Raw genomic sequence first — 22,422 nt, forward strand, 5'->3', positions numbered from 1 at the left:
GTTTATGTGTGCGCATGTGTGTGTGTGTGCGCGTGCGCACACACACACACATGCTGTTGTTGTTTATATTGCAGACGCTTTTATGGCAATTCATCCCCTTCTGTATACACTTTTGGCCCTAGGATCACACCCTCTGTGGCTGAAAGACTCCTGGGAACCACAGGGACAGCTTTGCTCCTGGCTCTCCGGGTCACCCAACGGGGTGGGTGTGCAGCACTCTGAAAGGCCGGGCTGGTGGAGGGAGCTGACCTCAAGTGGACTGGCTTCCAGTTTCCTTGCACCCAGCAGCTGTCCCAAGGCAGGGCTGAGTCATCTGGCCACACCCGCTCACTGGCCTTCCTGGTGTGCCCCAAGGTGGCCATGTGTTTCATAGCCTGGACCACTGGCTTAATGCCAGCCTGGCCACCTGGGAAGGTGAGCCAAGGAGCAGAGCATGGACACAGAGAGGCAGGTCTTGGGGAGGGAGATGCCCCCCCCCCCCACGGTGCCCAGGAGCTGACAAGTCTGGCAGCGTGGCTTTCCAGAGCTCTGGTCCTGTGTCATAGCCGGGAGAGCATCTTCCCTGCTGCTTGTCATGTTCCAGCAGGTCACGGGGTGGTGCATCCTCTTCCTCTTTTCCTACGGAAACCTAAACAGACAGAGAAACACACTTCTTACATGTTTTAAAGTCCTAAAGGGGTAATGAAGGTTCGAGGCACCTCTGCATTGAAAAGGGTTTGTCGTCCATTCAGTTCACTAAGGAAGTAAATAAAGAAAAAGTGAATAGAGTTGAAGGCCACAGCTCTGAGGATGCCAAGCTCTTCCTCTCACCTCTGGGACAAATTTGGGCTCCACCTTTATGGGTTTTTTTTTTTTTTTTTTTTTTTTTTTTGCAGTACGTGGGCCTCTCACTGTTGTGGCCTCTCCCGTTGCGGAGCACAGGCTCCAGATGCACGGGCTTAGCGGCCATGGCTCACGGGCCCAGCCGCTCCGCAGCATGTGGGATCTTCCCAGACCGGGGCACGAACCCATGTCCCCTGCATCGGCAGGCGGACTCTCAACCACTGCGCCACCAGGGAAGCCCACCTTTATGTTTTTTAAGAGGAGGAAAAATCAATTATTAGCTCATCATATGAGAGATCATTCTATAGCAACAGACAAGCAAATAATGTTCTGGATTTGTGGTATGTTTTCTTATTACTTTAAGTGAGAAGATTGTACCTCCTAAACGTTATTGGATGGATGCTGCGAAGGATTCAAAGGTGACAATGGGGTGAGTTTTCAATACATGAAAACTGAGAGTCGACGGAGAAAAAAGACATCCCATGTCTGTTTAATATGTAACATATGGGAGGATGGGGGGATGCTTCCAAGACAGTGTTGCCTACGCAGTTGATACAGAAAGACGGTCGATGTACATGCTGGGAGAGTCCTGATGGCCAGGTTGGGAATTTGGGGTTAAATCTTCAAGGACATTGAGGCTTGCTTCCCACCGAGGTGACAGGGCCCCTCTCCAGCACTCAGGCCTCTGCTGGCAGAGTCACACCCCCATCTTCACACATCCACAAACTACGCACCTTGACCCTAACTCACACTAACTCACACTGGGAGGCAGGAGCGCACAAGCACGCCCGCGCCTTCTGCGTCCAGGTCCGCGTCCCTCCTGTGACACTTGGCCATCCCATCCCGGGACTCGCCACTCCTCTGACAAGCTCCTCCAAGCCCAAATTCCCAGGGAAACTTGAACAGAGGTAGAAAAGTGTTCGATGATAGAAAAAAACAAACCAAAAAAACAAACAAAAAAACCCGCCTGCTTGCAGTTCTTGCCATGGCCAGGATGCCACAATAAACTGTTGCTTTCCCGAGCTGGGGAGGACGGAGCAGGCCGGGGGAGGAAGCCAGAGCAAAAAGGCCAGAGCACTTGAAAGGCGGAATCAGAACTCAGGCCGGGAGCGCCCGGGTGGCCTCGGGGGCCTGGCGGGGGGCGGGGGCGGGCTGGGCCGGGCCGGGGCGGGCGCGGGGCGCTGTCCCTTTAAGGCGGGAGGCGCGGGCCGGCCGAGCGCGGCGGTGATTGGCGCGGCAGGATCACTGGCGGCCCGGGCCCGGCCCGGGGGAGTCGGCTGGAGCCGGCTACGCTTTGATAAGGTCCTGGCAACTCGGTAACCAGCCGAGCGCCGGGAAATAAAAATAACCCCTCGCAGTCATGGATCGCCGGGCCGCCGGGCGTCCGAGGCGCCCGTCTCCCCCGGCGAAAGCTGTGCTGTAAAAGGTGGGGGCGGAGGCGCGGCCCCGGCCGAGCCGCTTCTGAGCCGGGCCCCCCCAGGGCCGGGGGCGAGGTCGCGCCCAGCCGCGTCGCGGGCGCAGGGCGCGGGAGGGGGTCCGGCCCGGCCGAGAGGGGGCCGGGAGGGCGTCCGTGAGCCGGACGGCCCCGGAGAGGGGCGGCGGGGGCGCGGGGGGAGGCCCGGAGCGCGGCGGGCGCGTACCTCCCTTTCAGGACCGTGCGCCGGCACGCGCCTTTGAAGTACACAGTGAAATCCACGGCGCAGTTTTTGTTGGAAGCGCCCGGAGGACGTTGGGTGCCCGGAGTGGCTGCTGGAAGCGGGGCCCGTGTCGAAAGCCGGACCGGGCGGGGGCCGGAGGGGCCGAGGGCGGCCGCGGCGGGGGCGAGGCCCACTCGGATCTTCCGCAGAAAGAGGGGCGGCGGGGCGCGCCTCTGCCCCCTCCCTTGCCGCCGGGTTCCCCGCACTCCCTCCCCGGCCGCGCGACTCCCCCATGTTCCCCGACGCCGGGACCGGCCCGGGGGGGCCCGGGGCCGCGGCGGCGAGCCGATCCGGGGGCCGGGGCCGAGGCCCTGCCCGGGGCGCCCGCGAGGTCTGGGCGCGGAGCGCGCGCGCGGACCCCTGGTGAGTGCGAGGCCGAGGCGGCGGGCGGCCCGCGCGCTTTGATGTGCCGGGCGGCCCTTTGAAGTGGGCAGGCCGGCTATTTCGGGGCGCGCTCCGGGCGGGCGCGGAGAGGGGCGGCAGGCGCGGCGCCCGGCGCTCCGGGGGGCTTGGCCGGGGTGGCGGGGGCCCGGCGGAGAGACTTGTGCGAGTGGCGGCCGCGGCGGGGGCGGAGCGGGGGCAGATCCCCTCCCCCGGGGGCGCCGCGCCGGGGCGGTGCTGGATGGGAGTCTGGGTGCGAGTGTGCGCCGGAGTGCCTTTGGGAGGTGGGATGAAAGGGTGGCGGCGCCCCCCGCCCCCTCCCCCCGCCCCCTCCCGCCTCTCTCTCCTCCCCTCCCGTCCTCCCCTCCCAGCCCCGGTCCGCGCAGAGGGGCCCCGAGCGCCGGCCGAGGCTCAGTCTGCGCGCCCGAGCGGCCCGAGCCTGGGGCGCCCGCGTCCCCCGCGTCTCTCCTGCCGCCCGGCCCCGCGCCCCGGGGCCCCGGCCCCTCGTGCGGAGAGGCCGAGCCTCCGCGCGTCGCCATTGCTGGACCGGCTGCCGCTTTCCGCGCTTCTCCTGCGGGCGCCTCCGACCCGGGCTCGGGGGCTGCGAGCGCCCACCGGGGCTCTGGACGCGTCGGGGTGGATTGGGGCCGGGGAGCGGGCAGGGGGGGCTCGGCGGAGATGAGAGCCGGGCCTCGGGCCGCCTTGGTCTTCCAGGTAACGGGGCCGCCCCACCTCCCCTCCGCCCGGGGAACGCGGCGCTACCGGCGGCCTGAGGCCCCGCACGGGGGCCACGCGCGCCCACCCGGAGCCCAGGGTTCCCGCCCCCGGTTCGGGGTCGCGCCCCCCTCCCCTGCCCTCTCCCGAGTTTGATCCTCCCCTTGCTGGGGAAAGCGGCTGGTTTACTGGTTAGATAAGACTTTTTGCTTTGGGGAAAAAGAGGCTTGAGGTCAGCCGAGTCTGGGATTCCTGGCACAGGCAGTGTTAGCGTGAGACGGTTTCTGATCCGGTTTTGTAGGGTTTGCGGCTCCAGGAGGCGGGGGGCGCGGGGGCGACGGGTCGTGAGGCTTCTCTGCTCCCTGGCAAAGTTGGAAGATCAAAGCCTTGTCTGAGTGAGTGGTTTTCTGGTTTGGGGGAGCCCGGAAGACCGAGGTGTAGACTGAGCCGGATTCTTGGCGGGAGGCGGGGGCGCAGCGAACGCTTCCATCTGGGTTGCGGGGCGGGGGCTGCAGCCGGGAGTCCGGGCGCCCGTTCCGCCCTGTGCTGGGCGGGCTTTCCTCCTCGGTCGAGGCTCTTCTGAATTTTTAAGGAGTGGGAAGGGGGGGCGCAGGGGGAAGGGGTGGGTGGGGGGAATGGGAACCAGATGCCGGGGACGGGCGCGTTTGGAGCTCGAGTTATCTGTGCGGAGAGCCGAGTGGGGAAATTTACCGAAATTGGTTTCACCTGCACACAGCCCAGCGGCGCGGGGTGCGCGTCTTTGGAGTGGATGCTGTCGGGGCGAGGGGAGGGCAGGGGAGGGGAGGGCCGTCCTGCGTGCGCCCGGGCCGGTGGGTTTTTGGAAGCTGGTGTCTTCCACCTCCCGAGCCCTCCGCCCCACCTCCCCCCCTCCCCGCGCCCCTTCCCCGCCCCTTCCCCCTCCCCCTCCCCCCCCCAAGCGTGCAGGGAGCTCAGATTTCGCCTTTGAAAAAGCTGCGTCTGATACTTTAGATGAGCACCTCGCAGATAGCTGGGTTGCTTGATTTGAATTTGAGGAGTTGAAAAGCCTGTTTACTTTCTTGCTTTGATGTTGGGTAGATCTGGTTTTGATTATATCAATACCCTTTTCTCTCCCTCTACCTCCCCCCCCCCTTCCTTTTCTTCCCAGAAAGGAGGCTCAGATGAGTCCCTGCTGACTTGAGAGAGAAAGAGAGACCACGCTGATTGCTGAGAGGAACTGCAAGGAGAAAAAAAAATTCCTCAACTCAGCGAGAAGAACTCACTGGCCATGAGCAGCGCTGTGTTGGTGCCTCGCCTCCCAGACCCCAGCAGCAGCTTCCGCGAGGATGCCCCGCGGCCCCCAGTGCCGGGCGAAGAAGGGGAGACCCCACCGTGCCAGCCCGGGGTGGGAAAGGGCCCGGTCGCCAAACCCCTGCCTGTCTCCTCAAATGCCAGGCGGAATGAGGACGGGCTGGGGGAGCCGGAGGGGCGGGCGTCTCCGGATTCCCCTCTGACCAGGTGGACCAAGTCCCTGCACTCCTTGCTGGGTGACCAAGACGGTGCTTATCTCTTCCGGACTTTCCTGGAGAGGGAGAAATGCGTGGATACCTTAGACTTCTGGTTTGCCTGCAATGGATTCAGGCAGATGAACCTGAAGGATGCCAAAACTTTACGAGTAGCCAAAGCGATCTACAAGAGGTACATCGAGAACAACAGCATTGTCTCCAAGCAGCTGAAACCTGCCACCAAGACCTACATCAGAGATGGCATCAAGAAGCAGCAGATCGATTCTGTCATGTTTGACCAGGCGCAGACTGAGATCCAGGCGGTGATGGAGGACAATGCCTACCAGATGTTTCTGACTTCTGATATATACCTCGAATACGTGAGGAGTGGGGGTGAAAACCCAGCCTGCGTGAGCAGCGGGGGGCTGGGGAGCCTGAAGCTCGTGTGTGGCTACCTCCCCACGCTGAATGAGGAAGAGGAGTGGACTTGCGCCGACTTCAAGTGCAAACTCTCCCCCACCGTGGTTGGCTTGTCCAGCAAAACTCTGAGGGCTACAGTCAGTGTGAGGTCCACAGAAACTGTCGAGAATGGATACAGGTGAGCCTTTGGTGGAGGGTGAGGGGCTGGGGGAGGGAGCTTGGAGGATGAGATGGCCTTTGCAGATGTTTTGAGTTAAGTAGGATGCATGGACGGATGCATGTGCTGCTGAGGCTGACAAAGGCCTGTCTTGAGCTCGGACCGCTGGCCATGAACCCTTCGATCTTGCGTTTTGCTGTTGAAAGGGGTGGGAAAGCGATGCACACACAGCTAAATACCTGTAGTCTTCCAGTGCTGAATTCACACAGTGGCAGGCAGTGTGCGTTAATGGGGGTTACTTACTGTCCTGGGCCAGTCTTGGTGGGGGGGGGTTGGAGAGAGGACGGCAGCTTTTCATGCCGATGACTCACCAGCTACCAGGCACCGGTTTGGGAAGGGGTTGTTCACAGCTAAGCAATAGGGAGTAGGATGAACGTGGCCAGGGAGGCACCTGGGTTGTGGCAGAGCCCCAGGAAATAACGTGCGTGCCCACTGACCGTGGGGATAAGTGGGATCTGTTGAGCTTTAAGTTCAGATAAGAGCCAGCAATGGGCTTAACAGCTGAGCTTGCGGGTTCTCTTTGTGGAATGAGATGTTAACCCTGCAAGAAACCCTCCTAAGGAGGGGAGGCCCGGTGACTTTCCCGAATGCAGGACCCTTAGCTTTGGAGTCTGCTGATACATTATTCTGGGTTTTCAATGCTTGCGGCCGAGGATCAGACCCCAGTTGATTATTGCGTTGCTTGGTGCTGAAGGAGAAGAGGTCTTGGCCGCAGAAGACTGGAGAAGGGAAGAGTACCTTCTCTTTCGAGGCTTCAAAGACAAATAGTTCTTTATAGAACGGCCAAGTCTCAAGATTCTTGACCTTTGGAGGCAACTTCAGACCTCCTGTTAGAATGAGTTTTTCTGTCTCTTTCTCTCTCTCCCCTTCCAAATATCCAAAAAGAGAATGAGCCTCTCAATCGCAGGTTGTTGCGGACAGCGTGCAGGGGAGGGGCTGGCCAGGAGCAGCTTATCTCGCTGGCCGTTGTGTCCGGCTCCGTGGGTTCGGAAAGGCAGACGCGATCTGGCGGCTGTCTCTCTTTAGGTTCCCCTCCCTCTGTAGGGTCCGAGGCAGGAGGAGAGGCAGAGGAGCGGGGTCTGAGCCTGGAAGCCTGTGATGTCGGGGTGGCCCTGCAGGGAGGGAAGGATTGTGTTGGGTCCACCAGGGGGCGCGCCTGCAGCCGGTCGTCTGCGCGCAGACATCTGGTCTACACCTTAAGTGGGAACGGATTGGTTTTTGCGAGGGAGCCAAGGATCACGTGATCGGAGTTGTTTCAGGATCTTTAAGCTTATGGCTTCAGGCTGTTTTGGAGGAAGATACTGGCTCTGGCTTCTGTGGCTGGCAGTCACGGGCCACCTGCCACCCCTGCCCTGTTCTGTTGGGTGCACGTTTGGGTAAACCCCGCTGGCCTCCGTGCCCTCCAGGTTGGCAGCGGTCGCCAAGGCTACTTAAGGCCTGTGGTCAGGCAGCTTCTCCGGGAGCCTTCAGACAGCGGGGCTTCTGTGTCCCCCAGTGTCAGGGCCCAGAGCACCACCTTTGTAAACAGCGCCCTGTGTGGTTTTGGAGCGAGACAGGCTCCCCAGGTGGGACCCTGCTGTGACCCCTCCCCTGCGTGGGTGGGCAGGAGGACCCAGCCTTGGCGAGCCCCTCCCCCTTCCACAGCCCCCAGCCGGGCTGTTACTAGGGTCCAGCTTTATGGGGAGGGCCCTCGGGAGCGTCGGAGACCCTGGATGCAGGGCCTGGGGTGCCTTGTGTGTCAGCGCTTGCCTTTTGGTTGGGACCCGTGGGTGTTCATATACAAATGACACCTTTCGCTGGCCTCTGGGGTTTCCGTACCAGATTCGTGTGTGTGTTTTCTCCCACTGCTGGGATGAGATGATGTATCTTACCTGGGCATCATCAGAAATTAAGACACACCCCGGTATTTTTTTTAACATGCAAGGTATTCATGGGTGCCTGAGGTGTGTTATTAGGAGCTGCCCCGAGTTACTCAGAGGCCTGAGTTGCAGCCCGGACGGCCTCTTACGCCCGGGTTGAAGTCTTTCTGAAGCCCGTGTGCTCTCTGTAAAGTGAGTGGACAACCCTCCCTTCAGTTTATGTCACAGGTTGCTATAATGTTAGGACCAAAATAATCAACAGGAAAGCCCGTTGTGAAGGGAAATGTCTGAACAGACGTAAAGCATTATAATTGGCTTGACTTAACAGTGCTCATCACCGGCTGTGTGAGAAGGGCCAGCAGGGTTCGGGTCCCACTTTCAGAGAGTGAGCCTCGGGTTCGAGCACGTGTTCACTGTGAAGTTTCAGCATGTCCCCCCCGCCACGCCTCAGCTTCCTCTGCTTGCTGATCTTGAGCCTGCGTTCGCAGCTGGTTCTGGGATGTGGGATCGTCCCTAAGGCAAGCCTGCCTCCCCGCCACTTGTCAGGCCAGGTGCCTGGCCTGTGGACGGCCTGATAAGTCAGTCCAGTGGATGAACCAGGAACCCGGAGTCCTGCCCAGGGGTCGGTCCCTTTCACCAGCTGTTGAGCAGCAGTCTGGGCAGCTGGATGCCAAGGACATGGCTGGTCTTTAAGCCCTTTGATTTCCTTGAGTGCTTAGAGCAGCCTCGTTTTTAATGACTTGTTTGTGTCCTTACTGACGTGGTGTCAGGTTTCATGTAAAGAGTTGGAGCCTAAGAGCAGGCATGGTCCTCAGAGGGAGGGGCTCTGGTTGGCGAGTGGTCCAGTAGGAGGCCTGGGCTTTTGATGGTCCCTGTAAATAACCCACAGCCAGGGCAAGACACACAGACTACACACACACACACACAGACACACACACACACACAGACTACAGACACAGACTACACACACACAGGGACTACAGACACAGACACACACAGACTACACACACAGACTACACCCAGACACACACAGGCTACACACGGACACACACACAGACCACATACAGGCTACACACGGATACACACAGACTACACACACGCACAGGCCACACACGCACACAGAGACTACATGCAGACTATACACACAGACTACACACAGACACACAAGACAACACACATAGAGACACACAGGCTACACACGGACACACACACAAACTATACACACAGACTACACACAGACACACAGGCTACACACACAGACTACACACAGGCTACACACAGACACAGACTACACACACAGACGACACACAGGCTACACACACACAGAGACTACAGACACACACACAGACTACACACAGACACATACACAGACTACACAGACACAGACTACACACAGGCTACACATACACACACACACACAGACTACAGACACAGACACACAGACAAATTACACACAGACACAGACTACACAGGCACACACAGACACACACACAGACTACACACAGGCACACATACAGGCATAGACACACAGACTACACACGTACATACAAAATATACACACAGAGGCTATAGACACAGACCTCACACACACAGACTACACACACATATACAGACGACACAGACAGATTACACACACAGACACACAGACACAGGCTACACACACACAGAGGCTATACACAGACACAGACTACACAAGACACAGGCACACACACACACAGGCATAGACACACATACACAGACTACACACACACACGTACATACAAACTACACACACACACAGAGACTACAGACACAGACTGCACACACATACACAGACTACACACAGACACACACAACACCTGGAGCGTGGAGGCGTGTGCAGAGGGGCTGTGGAGTTCGGAGCTGGGGTCGGGATGCTCTCCTTGTCCTGCCCTGGGCGGTCTCACCTGGCTCTCACTGGACCCTCCGCTCTGGCCTCACGTAAAGTCAGGGGGCCCAGCAGGTGGCCCTCTGCCGGCTCCCAGCGCTTCCTGTCCCCCCAGAGCGCTCGCTGATGGGGCTGGTTTATGTGAAGCCACTGGAATCGAGCTTGGCCTCCATCATCAAAGAAAATGACGCAAGAGGAAAGCTGTGCTGGAAGCAGCGGGCCACAGCGAGCGGATGCAGGCTCTGAGGAGGGCGCTTTGCTAGGACACGCTTGTCGCTTGTCGAAGTTTGCCTGCTCTCAGAAGGGTGTTGCCTGATGCCATCTGCGTGCCTGGCCTCTCTCGCTCCAGGCAGAGGGCTTTTTTTTTTTTTTTTTTTTGTGGTACATGGGCCTCTCGCTGCTGTGGCCTCTCCCGTTGCGGAGCACAGGCTCCGGATGCGCAGGCTCAGCAGCCATGGCTCACGGGCCCAGCCACTCTGCGGCATGTGGGATCTTCCCGGACCGGGGCACGAACCCGTGTCCCCTGCATCGGCAGGCGGACTCTCAACCACTGCGCCACCAGGGAAGCCCCTGTCAGAGGGCTTTTGAAAAGAAGAGCACACAGCCTTAGAAGCCAATGCTTTTTAAGTTGCATTGTTGTGAGAGGGGACCCAGAAAGGGGTCCCAAAGGTCACGTCTGTTGTGCTCTCTGTATGGGCTTTGCCCTGGTGTCTGGGGAGCAGGCGGGAGTCTGCAGCATCTCACTGAGATAAGAGATAAGAATGGTGGTGGGGGGCAGAGGAGGAGCCCACATTTCCCTTCCCTTAAGGTCCCAGGAGCCTCTGCTACCTGACAGCTGAAAGCCCTTTGCATATTGAAATTGCAAACCAGGTCTGTGGATGGATGCCCGGTGCAAAATCTGTACATAGGCCTTTACTCTCCCGAGGAATTTAAAACCCTTGCAGCAACTGGGAGCACAACAGTCCTGAAGAAATACTCAAAGCATCTGGGTACAATTACTGTAGTGTGGTTGAGTTTCTTCCCTTCTTTTTTTTTTTTAAAGCGATCACAAGAAAGCAGCCCTAATTCATTTTCTTGAAATTACGTGATGATTTTGACAAAGTTCTTAAAAAATTGAGTCTCTATCTCTCCCCACAGGCCTGCCACCTTCCTCTGCCTTGTCTTGTTATGATGGTAGGAAAATCCCAATACTTTATTGCAGGCAACTGAGCTAAGAGCAATATATTCCATTTTTAATTACCGGTCACACAGTAGCCCTCTATTTTGGAAGGGAGGGAGACGAGTTTATTTTGGGACCCGTGTGTCTGACTGGGAGCACAGAACTCTGTCCACACTCGGGATTTGAGCGAGGTGCCTTTTTCTGTTGGGGAGGGAGGGGTTTCTGTTGAGTCATTTTCTCCCTGTAGAGGCTGAGTTACAACCCTCACACTTGGGGCACTGTTAATGTGTTAATACCACGAAGATAGCAACACTGAAGGGATGGAAAGAGTGTGTGAAGGCTGTTTAAGGCCATTTTGGCTCTTTTGATCTCCATGCCACGCCTCTTAGGCGAAAACACCCCTCAGCAACCCGCTTGGTCCTAGGTCCTTAAAGAAGGAGAGTGGACAAAGCTTTGAGCTTCTGCCACGAGCTCCACGCTACCTGCAGCTGGGGAGACCCAGATGGGGAAGACAGACCTGTCCCTGCCCTCGTGGAGCTTGTCGTCTCGTACTCGGGACAGGCCTTCACCATGGAAACGCACTGACGATATGTAATTGTCATGATCAATGCCGCCCAAGAAGTCTTGTTTTTGTTGGCAGGTGGTTTTTTGGAGCGTTCCTATGCACCCCCATAAACAGGGCCCTTGTTGGGCCTCTCGGAGAACATACGGACCCCGTGCAGGTGGCCGTGTTTGAACTGCACGTTGTTTTAGTGGAGCCCTGTGTCCACGGAGTCTGTGACACCTGGGGTCACCCAGCTGGCCAGGAGCCAAGCCGGCACCAGCCCTCGGCCTCTTGATTTCCGTGTTACTTGATTCCTGAAGTCCATCAGCTTCTCCGTCCTGCTTTGAGGCAGCTGCCCATTTAGGCAGCTGTGGGCTTTGGGCCATTTTAAAGCCTTGGGCGACCCCGTGACCTGCCCTCGCCTGCTCCTTGGGTCTGCCCTGGCCATGGAGAAGTGATGTCTTCTTTCTGGCTTGTACGCCGTTTCCTCTTGTTCCATCTTCCGTGGCAGTACCACCCAGAGCCACACCCCTCCTGATCGGCTAGGAGACCGTTTTCACTGAATCGTCCCTCATCTCGTCTCTTCTCCAGAAAGACCAACTGCCTCTCCTTGGTTCTCACCACCGTCCTCTCTCTCTTGCCCTGGTGTCTGGAAATGCCACACTGAGGACGTGGGGACCAGTTCTACGTCATGGAAGATCTCACCAGCCTCATTGCATCATCGTAGAAAATCCTGGGGGTGGAGCAGGGGGGCCAGAGTGTCCAGGTGACAGGTCAAGGTCGCTGGGCCATGGTATTCAATGGCCAGAGTGTCCAGGTGACAGGTCAAGGTCGCTGGGCCGTGATATTCAATGGCCAGAGTGTCCAGGCGACAGATCAACGTTGCTGGGCCATGGTATTCAATGGCCAGAATGTCCAGGTGACAGGTCAAGGTCACTGTGCCGTGGTGGTCAATGGCCAGTGTGTCCAGGTGACAGATCAAGGTCGCTGGGCTGTGGTATTCAATGGCTAGAGTGTCCAGGTGACAAGGTCAAGGTCGCTGGCCCATGGTATTCAATGGCCAGAGTGTCCAGGTGACAGGTCAAGGTCGCTCGGCCTTGGTGGTCAGTTGCCAGAGTGTCCAGGTGACAGATCAAGGTCGCTGGGCCATCGTGGTCAATTGCCAGAGTGTCCAGGTGACAAGGGTCAAGGTCGCTGGGCCATGTTATTCAATGGCCAGAGTGTCCAGGTGACAAGGTCAAGGTCGCTGGGCCGTGGTGGTCAATGGGTTCAAGCGCCATGTTCCTCGTTTGCACTTTCTGGTCACTTCTCCACCACGCCACATTCCTGGGATCTGGCTTGACGTTCCAGCCTAGTCAGACCAACAGACGGGGTCCCCGCTGCCGTCGCCTCCTCCAGGTGACCGGAGGTGGGTTCCACGCGCCGGGCCTCCAGTGAGTGGCCTCCGACAAGGCTTTTGGCCCCCTGCTGTGGGCCGGGCGAGGGTGCAGCAGGGAGCAAACCAGGCCCCGCCCCCAGGGCCTCGGGCTGCGGCTGCAGCTCCACCTCTGAGTGTCACTCTTGTTTGTTTTGTCACTGCAGCTAGAGGGCAGGCCCCCTGAGGACAGCAACCGAGCCGTTCTCCCGCCTTTTCCAGCCCTGCTGCCCTCCCTCCTGCCAAACTGTGCAGCGGCTCCCTGCCCACCTCATGGCCACTTCAGTGCAGCCTGGTGTCCCCCCCGGACCCCTCGTGCTGCTGGGGAAGCCTCAGGCCCCCCCTCACCCAGCCAGCTTGACGCCCTCCTGCCCCAGGCTGGAGAGGACTGTTCACCGCTTCTCCCATCCCCGGTCCTCACATCTGCTCCCACCTGTCCCGGGGAGCCACGCGGCCACCCGGCCCGCCCCCTCCGACACTGCAGGGCCAGGACTTCCTCTTCCACGTCACTCATGCTGCCTCTTATGCGAGAGCGTTTTGAAACGTTGAGGCTGGTCTCTGAACAGGGGCAGAGAGAGAGGCTGAATGGGAACCGCACGAATCCATCCCACGCCCGCCGCTTCCAGCTCTCACATCCAGGGATGCTGTGCTTGCGGGGCCACCCAGGGCACATCTGTCAAATGGGCACATGCGCTCTTCCCCAGGGGGCTGCGAGCACTGGATGAGATGACGTGTGTAAGGGGCACCTCTTCGCGGGCCTGTGCTCCGCGTCTGCCTGGTACCCCTGCCCAGCCCCCGTTACGGGGACCTGCCTGCCAAGCCACGGGTGCCAGGAGACCGGAGACCGGGGCTGGGCACCTCACGAGAGGGTTGGGGCTCGGTGAGCGCGGGCAGGAGGTGCCGGCACCTTTCAGGGGCCCCTTTCCTCTGCCAACCCCAAGGCCATCTTTACAGACCATCGGGCGGCTGCGGGGCCTCGTCTTTGCAGACGAGGGCCCTTCCTGCATCCCACCGACCATGGCGGGTGCTCCCTCTCCCTTCTCTCCCGCACTGAGGCCCTCGCGGTGACACAGCAGGTGACACGAGGAACACAGCCCAGCTGGGCCGGCACACTGGAGTTTCTGGGAGGAGGTCGGGGGGTAGGACGGGGCAGAGGTACCGGAGCAGGGCCTGGACCTTCCTTGGAAACAGCTGTGCTGCTCCTCTCCCTCCGGAGGCCCTCGGCGGCCCTGCTGGGGGGCAGCCTGGCTGTGGGCCGAGGCCCAGCTCGGGGCAGGACGGAAGCCCCGGACCTCGTCCTGAACTTTCCTGTCTGTCCGTCTGTCCACTCGCCAGGCCCAGCTGCTAGTTGTTCGCCTCTCAGATCTCCGCTCCCAGAGCCCGGGATGGGAGTGTGGACGTTTCGATGTCCTCTTGTCTTCTTCCCCGTACAGGCCTGGGGGTGGGTGCAGGGGGGGAGGACACTCCATCCCGTCAGTCCTTCCCTAGCCTCCCCTCCAAGAGCAGGGTCCTCCCTCCAGGTGTCTCTCGAGAACTCTGTAAGATCCCTTGGGGTCCCCGTCCCCTGGCAGAGCTGCAGCTCAGCAGGCCCCTTTGTGGCCCCTGCTTTCTGCCCAGAGGAGCACCCAGCCCTGGGCAGCAGGCTGGCCTGGAGCACATTGTGGGATTGTCCTGGGGTCCCCCGGTTCCCTGGGTTTGGGGTGGGAGTCGGTGACGCAGTTCTGTGGTCCTCCAGGAGGAGCGATCCGGTGAATCCGTACCACGTGGGGTCCGGCTGCGTCTTCGCGCCAGCCACCAGCGCCAACGACAGCGAGATATCCAGTGATGCGCTGACCGACGATTCCATGTCCATGACAGACAGTAGCGTGTAAGTATATTCTGGTTTCCCCACCACATACGCGGCTGGCGGTGTGACCCGCCAGGCCGTGGGGCAGGGTCCTCATCCGGCTCTGCCAGTCCCAGCTGTGTCCGCGTGGATGTTTGTTGGATGGGAGGGGAGTAGGCCCCAGGGGTGGGCCTGGTCTGGCTCAGGAGGCTCCCGTGGTCGCCTGGGTGGAGTGAAGCTTAGAGCCTTGGAAGGGGGTTGAATGGTACCTTCACAGAAGAAAGCCAAACTAAGGAGGTTAAGGTGAATATCCACAGATTCCCTGAGTTTAAAATCCCCTCTTCCGGTTATCATTTCGCCTGCCTTCCCGGTGGGCAGAAGAGGGTCTTGAATCCAGGTGTCCCTCTGCAGAGCCAGCAGGTGGGGAGGTGGGGTGACCTGGGAAGGGTATGTGTCTGGGGGCTCAGTGAAGGTGGGGTCAGAAAGCCAGGGTTCCGTCCAGGACACCGCATGCCAGGCTTGCTCACGGATGTGCTCAAGCGGCCGTCACTCAGCTCATCAGGTGTCGGCGGGCGTCTTCCATCTGCAGCCGGGGCTCTGCCCCTAACTGGGGGTTTTCTCCAAAGCAGTTTCTGACCTCAGCTCTTTTGCAGATGGACGGCTGGCATTTCTGGATGCAGTCCAAGCCATCAGGGTGGTCTGATGCGGTCAGCAGGCCATGGGGCAGGGTCATGCTTTGAGTTGGAGGTCATTTGAGGTCATGCAGTGGTGACCTCTGTAGATGGAGAACAGTGATCCTCTGTGAGTCTCAGGTGGGTGGGAGTGGAGTGGGGAGGTGGACCAGGCGTCCCCGTCTCCTGCCAACTTTGGAGATTCTGATTCAGGAGGCTCGGAGGAGGTGGGGCCTGGGCTTGGGCGCGACTCCCCAGGGCACGTCTCCCAGCACCCAGTTGAGAACCACCGTTCTAAAAGTGGTCTTTGGAGGCTTTTCTACAAACATTTTGGAGGAGGATCTTCTGCTAAGGGAACCGTTTTGCAAGGCAGGCCCGTCGAGCCATTTTAAGTTCTGGCACACTTGAGTCGAGTTTGTTCCTTCTAGCTTGCTTCCCAAAACGGGACCGGCTCTTCTTCCAGTTTGTTTGAAATGATCTGGTTTCCATTGGCCAGTGATCTGTTGCTTGGCCTGCGGTGTGGAACCAGTTGAAAGGAAAGTTGACGGGTTGGTTTGGGACTCGACTGTTGATTTTCCTGGTGGCTTTTATTGTGTTACCTCAGATTCCCCTGTTAGTAAAAGGAGGGAGATGTTTAAGGTGAAAAGTTCCAGTTTAATAAAAGAATAGCACTTTGGCATGAGTGAAAATGGAGGGAGGGAACACATCATTCATCCAAAGTGAAGAAGTGAGGGCTTCCACAGAGGTAAGTTTTCCATATCGACTGAACTCTTTAAGTTACTGTACTTGAAAAATATTATCCTTTGGTGGACGTATTCCTTAAAACAATGTGTTTTTGCTCTGTGTTTATTCAGTAGTATCAGGCAAGGCATAATTTGTTTCTTGATTCAAATAATTAATCCCAAGGTCTGTTTTCCTTCTACATTGTAATATCATCTCACAGAATTCAAGATTGTATAAGGCTTTCTGCCCCTAGAGATACGGGTGTCTCACCCCCCTTCTTAACACCCCCTTCTTAAGATAGTTTTTCTTTCTTCTCTCTGTCATTCTGCCTACTGTCGTTTTTTTGCTCGTGTGCACTTGTTTCCAGGAGCAGCATTCCTCTAGCTTTTAACTAGTGTTTGGATGATGTGGTGGTCAGCGTTATGTGTAAAATAAGAGTGAGTTGGACTTGAATGAGGGCATCGAGCGACTCTCCTTAGCCAAATGTAGTTTCCTTTAGACTAGGAGGCTTCTGTTTAGTTTTCTGCGAGGTTGTTTTTGGCTGGCCTCCGACTCCTCGTCACGGACGTGTGATTCTGGGTTCAGGATGAGATAACTTGGGTGTAGTCCCCATACCCGGTTGAGCCTCACAGGACCCAGTCAGAAAGGTTGGCCGACGCTTGTGACTTTTCAGATGAGGGAGGAATGCCCAGTGCTCCCATAACTACTCCTGTCACAGACAGAACTCAGATCCGGGCCAGACAGGCCCCTGCCCTTGGCCTGCTCCCACCGGCCCCGCGTGAATGTGAGGCCCCATAGTTGATAATGAGACCTTTGAGCTACCTTGAGTCTCTTTTATTTTTATTTATTAGTGACCACACAGCTTTCTTTTTTAAGGGGGAGGGGAAGGGAGGAGTAAGTTCTGCCTTCTCCCCTCTTTTTTTTTTTACCCCCTTTTATGCCCAGAAGAAAAACCCCCAGTTCTATTGAGCGATGACTTTAGAGCCCTTGCCCGCCCTTCCCGCCTTTAGCTACAGCGTTCGTGGGCTTAAGGCCCTCACTGCCCGGGGAGGCCGCGTTCCGGGATCAGAGAAGTCAGCTGTCCTGGGCGGCAAGGGTCAGCGTGTGGGCCAGGAAGGTCCGTATTGGTAATCGAGACAGAGGGCAAATCCCTCATTTGGCAGCTTTTTCTCTGGGGCACCTGGGTCCCACGTGGCAGAACCTCAGGGCGTGGCCAGCCCTTCCCTGGGCGCAGCTGCCTCGGGCTGGGGATGAGGAAACCAGGACCCCAAGGGGCGGGGTGGGTCCCTGGGGACCTGGGGCTCGTGTGCTGGAGCCCGTCTTCTGACGTCAGCGCTGGGGGGCCTCTGGTCCTCCTCCCAACCTCTAGGGCAGCTTATTGGATGCAGGCAGCATAGCCAGACCCCACGTGGGCATGTTGGTGCCGCCGGGCCCACATTTACCATCAGCGTGGAAAGGGGCACAAGTGGCACAAGAGCCACTCCGACGGGGCGCAGGCGGGCCCGCGGGCTTGGCAGGCACTGAAAGCCCAGGCCGGGCGAGGTGCTTTCTGGCTGGCTGGCCCGTCGGGCAGGTCCCCCGGGGTCCTGGGCCGGGATTAGGGCCCTCTTCGGCTCGGCCAGTTGGGGCCCGGCACAGAGCAGAGCCCGAGCGAGCGACAGAGTGCGAGGGGGATGCGAAGCGGAACCGAGTCGCGTCCGTCGGGGAAGCTTAGCGGGATGAGGGGGCAGCGGCCCCTTTGAAACCTCCTCACGCTAGTGAGTAGGAGCGCCCCGTGAGGCATGAAAGGAGCCCTGGCCATTTCTCATGGGCACGGAGGCCGGGGGGTGGGGCTGGCTGCCCTGCTGGGGGCTGGGGAAGGGGCACAGCTGGGCAGGGGGCGGGAGGCGCAGGGGTCACGGGCCACCTTCAGTAGACTCCAGAAGGTGGAGTTCATCGGACACAAGCAGTCGTCTCACTTGCCAGGGAAGCAGTTAAGTCCCAGGGCCTTTGCCCGAGGCCCGGGAGAAGCTGGGCCGGGGGGCCTTGCCCTTGGCGAGTCCAGGGCTCGCTGCCAACTTCTGGTTCCCCGCTACACAGGAAGCCCCGTCTCAGATGGCTGGGGAGTTGAGTCTTCGTACAAGGCCTCTGAGCAGGCCCTCTTATGAGCCCGTTGCTCTGAAACCTACATTCTCAGAAGAAATGGCTTTTTTAGTTTTTTGTTTGTTTGTTTGTTTTGGAAAGTTAGACTCCCAGCCAAGTCCTCAACCCCAGCCCTTGGGCAGAAGGACTGCGGGGGGCTGTAGGAGGATTGCAGTGGCAGGAGCGGGGGGCACGCTAGAAGCAGCAGGTTCCTGGCGCCCAGGTGTGGCCTCTGTTAGGAAGTGAAAGCTAGGAGGACAGCATGGAGGTGGCTCCCTGACATCTCTCTCTGCGCAGAGCTGCTTCTGAAGTCAGCATCTGCGCGATCGGAGGGTGCTTCTGCTCAGGGTGTCCCAAAATCAGCCTGAGACCTTCTTGTCGTCGCCTTTCACACAGAGGGTGGCCCAGGTTATTTTATAATATTTATTTTTATTTCCTTATATCTTATTTATGAGTTTACTTTGGACCCCAGGGAAAGCATCTGAGTGAACTTCAAATAGTGCCTTATCTTACAAACTGGCCCTTTAGTGTTGGCTGTGATCAGAGGCCGCCTTCGGAGTGGTGGCCAAATGAAAATGCGAGTGGACGTGTGTGTACGTGAGCCCGCTATTTCAAAGCCACCGGAAAGCAACATTCAGGTTAGGCCGGGCACGGCCGAGTCCAAAGGCTAAACTAATTGGCTCGGCTTAAATGGCAACTAAGTGGATGGAGTCCACACTTCGAAACCAGCGCTCCCCAGAAACAGCTGGGCCCGGCAGCGGGCGCGTTAGCTAAAATGTTTATAATTAAAGGAGGCCGTCCAGGGACCGAGACGCAGGCACGGGTCAGCTCATGGTCCTGAGAAGCCAGGAAACTGATCACAGGCTTTCAGAGCCTGGATAAAAAGAAGAGAGGCCCCTTTCTGGAATTAGGGGCTGTTTTGGAAGAAGATTCTTGGCTGGGGGGTCGGGGTGGGGGTGGGATTAAAGGCACATTTCCTTGAAGGTGCCTGTTGAGCCTCTGAGCCTTTGCGAGTTGGTCTCCCTTTTCTGCGCTGGTCTCGCGTTTCCTTGTCTATAGCTGGACCCTTCACCTTCCCTGGCTGTGGTGGGCATGTCTTGGTTGGAGGAGTGGCTTAAAAACGCATTTGTTCCTCTTGCTTCAAGTGGCCAGGGACCTGCTCCCTCTGCCTCCCCCAGTTCACTTTTCTTTCTCCTGCTTTATACAGAGAAAGAGAGAGAGGTGTGAAATGAAAGCCTTACCGCTCGTTTCAGCTTGGGAGGCGAGGGGCAGGAGCAAAGGCTTCTGGGGGACACTCAAGGTCAGAGTCTTGGAGGGGACGGGCGGGGGCCTCCTGGGACTCGAGCAGCCCCGGGTGTGTCACGGTGGCATCCACGGGGTGCTTGCCTCCCACCCCCAGGATTGCCTGGAAGAGGCTTGGAGCAGAGCCGTCCTCTCATTACGGCCCCGGAAGAGTCGTTGGTTGGGACATGGACCTTGTCTTGGAGCCCTGGGGCAGCAGAAGTTGTTGCTCAGACCATCGTGAGACCCAGTCTGTTGGTCCCCTGCCGTTACCCACACCCCACAAGGGATTTTAGGCGAGAGATGGGGGGCCAGCATGCCCCATAGCCAGCGAGCACTGAGTGGTCAGGAGGACTTTCCAGGATGTTCCCCAAACCCCCCATTCACCCCTTCAAAATGCCAGGTGACCCCGTGGGGCGTAGGAAATGGTGCCCCCCCGGCATTCAGACCATTGTGAAGCTTGGCTTCTCCAGCTGGGCCTGGACTGTACGTGTTTGAGTTAAGGATGCCTGTTCTGGAGTCCATCAGTGGCTTGGATTAGAAGCTTGGATCTGACCTACTGACTGATTCCAGGAGAGCTTTGGAGCATCTCTGGTCATCTATAAAATGTGGTGATTTAGGGGTTTTGTGAGGGTGCAGTTGGATTATACATCACTCAGTCCATGGGTGGGGCCGGCAGCCTTGGGTTGGAGTCGGCGGGCATGGCCCTTAGTTGCTGGTCAAGCCAGTCCTGCTTGCGACTGGCCCACGTCTTGTGAGTAATCCTGGGGTGAAAAGTTGTAACGAAGCTCCACGTGGTTCAGGAAGTTTCTGGACTCAGAACCTTTTCTCCTACTTGGCCTTCATGGGCCCAATCCCGTCCCAGGCCTTAGTGAGTAGGAGGCTGCCTAGGAGACTTGACCTCACTGGTCAACAGGCTGACCATTTCCACGGTGCTTGCTGTCTGACCCCCTTCAGCTTTTCCCTGGGACAGGACTCACACGCGTGAGTAAGCCCTTGATTTATGTTGATCTGTCTTCTCCGCCTGTACCCTCAGTACGATCGGACTTTATAAAGTGCTTCTTTTCCAAGGTTTGGTTCACAGGTCAGTTCATCTGTATCTGTATTGCATCCCTGAGGCGGCAGCCCTTTTCTCCCGCCCAGGTCAGCAGCCTTCCAGAATCCGCAGCCATACAGAGGAGCTGGAGGTCGACCAGTTGGCCCAGGCTGCTCCTGTCATTTTTAGGCACAGCTGATTGTCACCCACTGCTGATGAGCCAGCCACCCGTTGATGAACAAAACACCAGGGAAAGGGAAATAGCCAAACAGCTGATTTCAACATTTATAGCCCCAAAGGATGATTCAGTATGGAAATGTTTGAACCCTGCGGCTTTTGTAAATAAGTGGCTTCTGGAAGGAACAGCAATGGGAAAATAATCACACCTTGACCGTCTGACTGCTTTCAAGAACAAAAGTTTAAAAAAAAATCATAGCAACTCCAGGTCCTGTTTTTAGTGCAAACTAGCTGGAGTGGAGGTGGTGGTGGTAGAGTTGTTTTTAAACTTCTTCCATTTGCTTTTTAAAAATACAGTGATGAAGAAGAACGTATGGGGCCCTTCTGCCCTCTGGTCTTTGCTCAGAAATCACCTTCATGGAGAGGATTTCAGTGACCACCGCCTCCTGTTTAAAACGCAGCTCCACGCCCCAGCCGTCCTCACTCCCCGTTTCCTGCCGTGTGTTTCATCACAGCGCTTACCACCTTCTAACTTACCATAGATCTTGCTTTTTAATTTTTGCCTATCACCTGTTCCACTCCGTTAGAACACAAGCTTCCTCAGGGCAGTCGTCTGCATTTTTATCCCCTTCCTTCGCTGCTCTCTTGCCCGGAGCCTAGAGCAAGGTCTGGCACATAGTAGGTACTCAAATATTTGGATGAATTGCACAGAATACCGCGGAGTAGGGGCTTTCTCTTTATGCCCACATTGGTTACGGATCTGAGAATCCATTGGTTGGGGTAGTAGGGTTTGGAGCTGAGGGAAGGAAGGAGCCCAAAGATGCCCGCCGGTGACTGATAAAAAGGAGACATTTGGGAACGGCTGGGAGGTTGACTGTTGGAGGGTAACGCACGCCTCCACCAGCGCCTGGCTTAAGTCTTCTGTGCGTCTGGTCCCTGATTGCCGTGGTAACAGCCCGTGGGAGGGACCGAAGGGGTCTTAGTCTCCTGCTTGGGGCACCTGTAACATAGGGGGACCTTCACACTGCAGTGGGCCCAGTTCTAAGACAAGAGCTGAGACACGAGCTCTTCCCAGGTTGATACTCCTGCAACCGAGCGGGAGCCATTTCCAGAGAGGCTTGAGGGGCAGGACATGTGGCGGTTGGGCCTTGGGCTGACTTTCCCTGCAAGGACGGCCACGGCGCCTGGGGACTTGGGGCGCTCCCAGCTCCAGGAGGTGCGTGGTCCCATCTGTCTCGGGGTCTCGGGCGGGCGCGCGTGAGTCGGCCCGTGCGCTAAGGCCTCCTCGTGAGCCGGTGGGTTCTGCCCTTTCCTTTCCCCTAGAGATGGAATTCCTCCTTACCTCGGGGGGAGTAAGAAACAGCTCCAGAGAGAAATGCATCGCAGCGTGAAGGCCAACGGCCAGGTGTGCCTACCTCATTTCCCGGTGAGTACGGTCGGTCGGCAGCTCTTTTCTGGGAGGAAGAGTGGGGGGCTGGGGGTCTGTGCGCCTGGGGCCTGGGGGGTAGGGAGGGCAGGGGAGGGCCACGCAAGGGGCGATCTGCAGTTCACTGGGGTGTAACCCGGAGCAGGGGCGCCCACAATGCCCTAGTCAGCCTTTTCTGTTTCCTCGATTCAAAAAAGAAAACTCCATGAGAAAGAAGCAAAGCAGCGAAGGGTGGGAGGGTGGGAGGGGACCGGCGCTTTGCGTTGGGCTATCCCGTTAAGTCCATCCCACCACGGAGGTGAGAACAGTGCCTGGCACGTCGTGGGTGCTCACTGAACACTTGCTGGTCGACTGAATGAAGGAAAGAGAGAGAGGATGAGGCTGGAGGGGTCTGCCTCCTGAGTGAGGGTCGCGTCCTGGGACGTTCTCCTTGCGTTGCCCACGTGGCTGCGTCGTTTCAGTCACCGTTCATCTCTGTGCTCGGCCATGTCTCCTCCGAAACCCTGGAGGTCGGCTGTCCCTCCTCTTGTCTGTTTCCAACCCCA

The 22,422-nt window shown here is 57.9% G+C and overlaps 1 protein-coding gene across 6 annotated transcripts in view; it reads left to right on the forward strand.

Moving 5' to 3' along the window:
- The first annotated feature begins 1,224 nt into the window (after positions 1–1,224).
- AXIN2 (axin 2) overlaps positions 1,225–22,422 on the forward strand; it is a 30,955-nt gene continuing 9,757 nt past the window's right edge. Inside the window, exons 1-4 of one of the 6 annotated variants that reach the window (XM_081218018.1) lie at positions 1,225–1,252; positions 4,762–5,696; positions 14,353–14,484; positions 21,775–21,877. In XM_081218018.1, the coding sequence (XP_081074144.1) occupies positions 4,882–5,696; positions 14,353–14,484; positions 21,775–21,877 (1,050 nt within the window). In that variant the 5' untranslated portion in view covers positions 1,225–1,252; positions 4,762–4,881. Of the gene's footprint in view, positions 1,253–1,930; positions 2,249–2,497; positions 2,883–3,367; positions 3,615–3,663; positions 4,010–4,761; positions 5,697–14,352; positions 14,485–21,774; positions 21,878–22,422 lie in introns of those variants that run through there. The other 5 variants (XM_081218014.1, XM_081218019.1, XM_081218015.1 and 2 more) reach the window with 5 other exon arrangements.

This window comes from Mesoplodon bidens, assembly GCF_964165515.1.
Source record: "Mesoplodon bidens genome assembly, chromosome: 19".
NCBI classification, from domain to species: Eukaryota; Metazoa; Chordata; class Mammalia; order Artiodactyla; family Ziphiidae; genus Mesoplodon; species Mesoplodon bidens.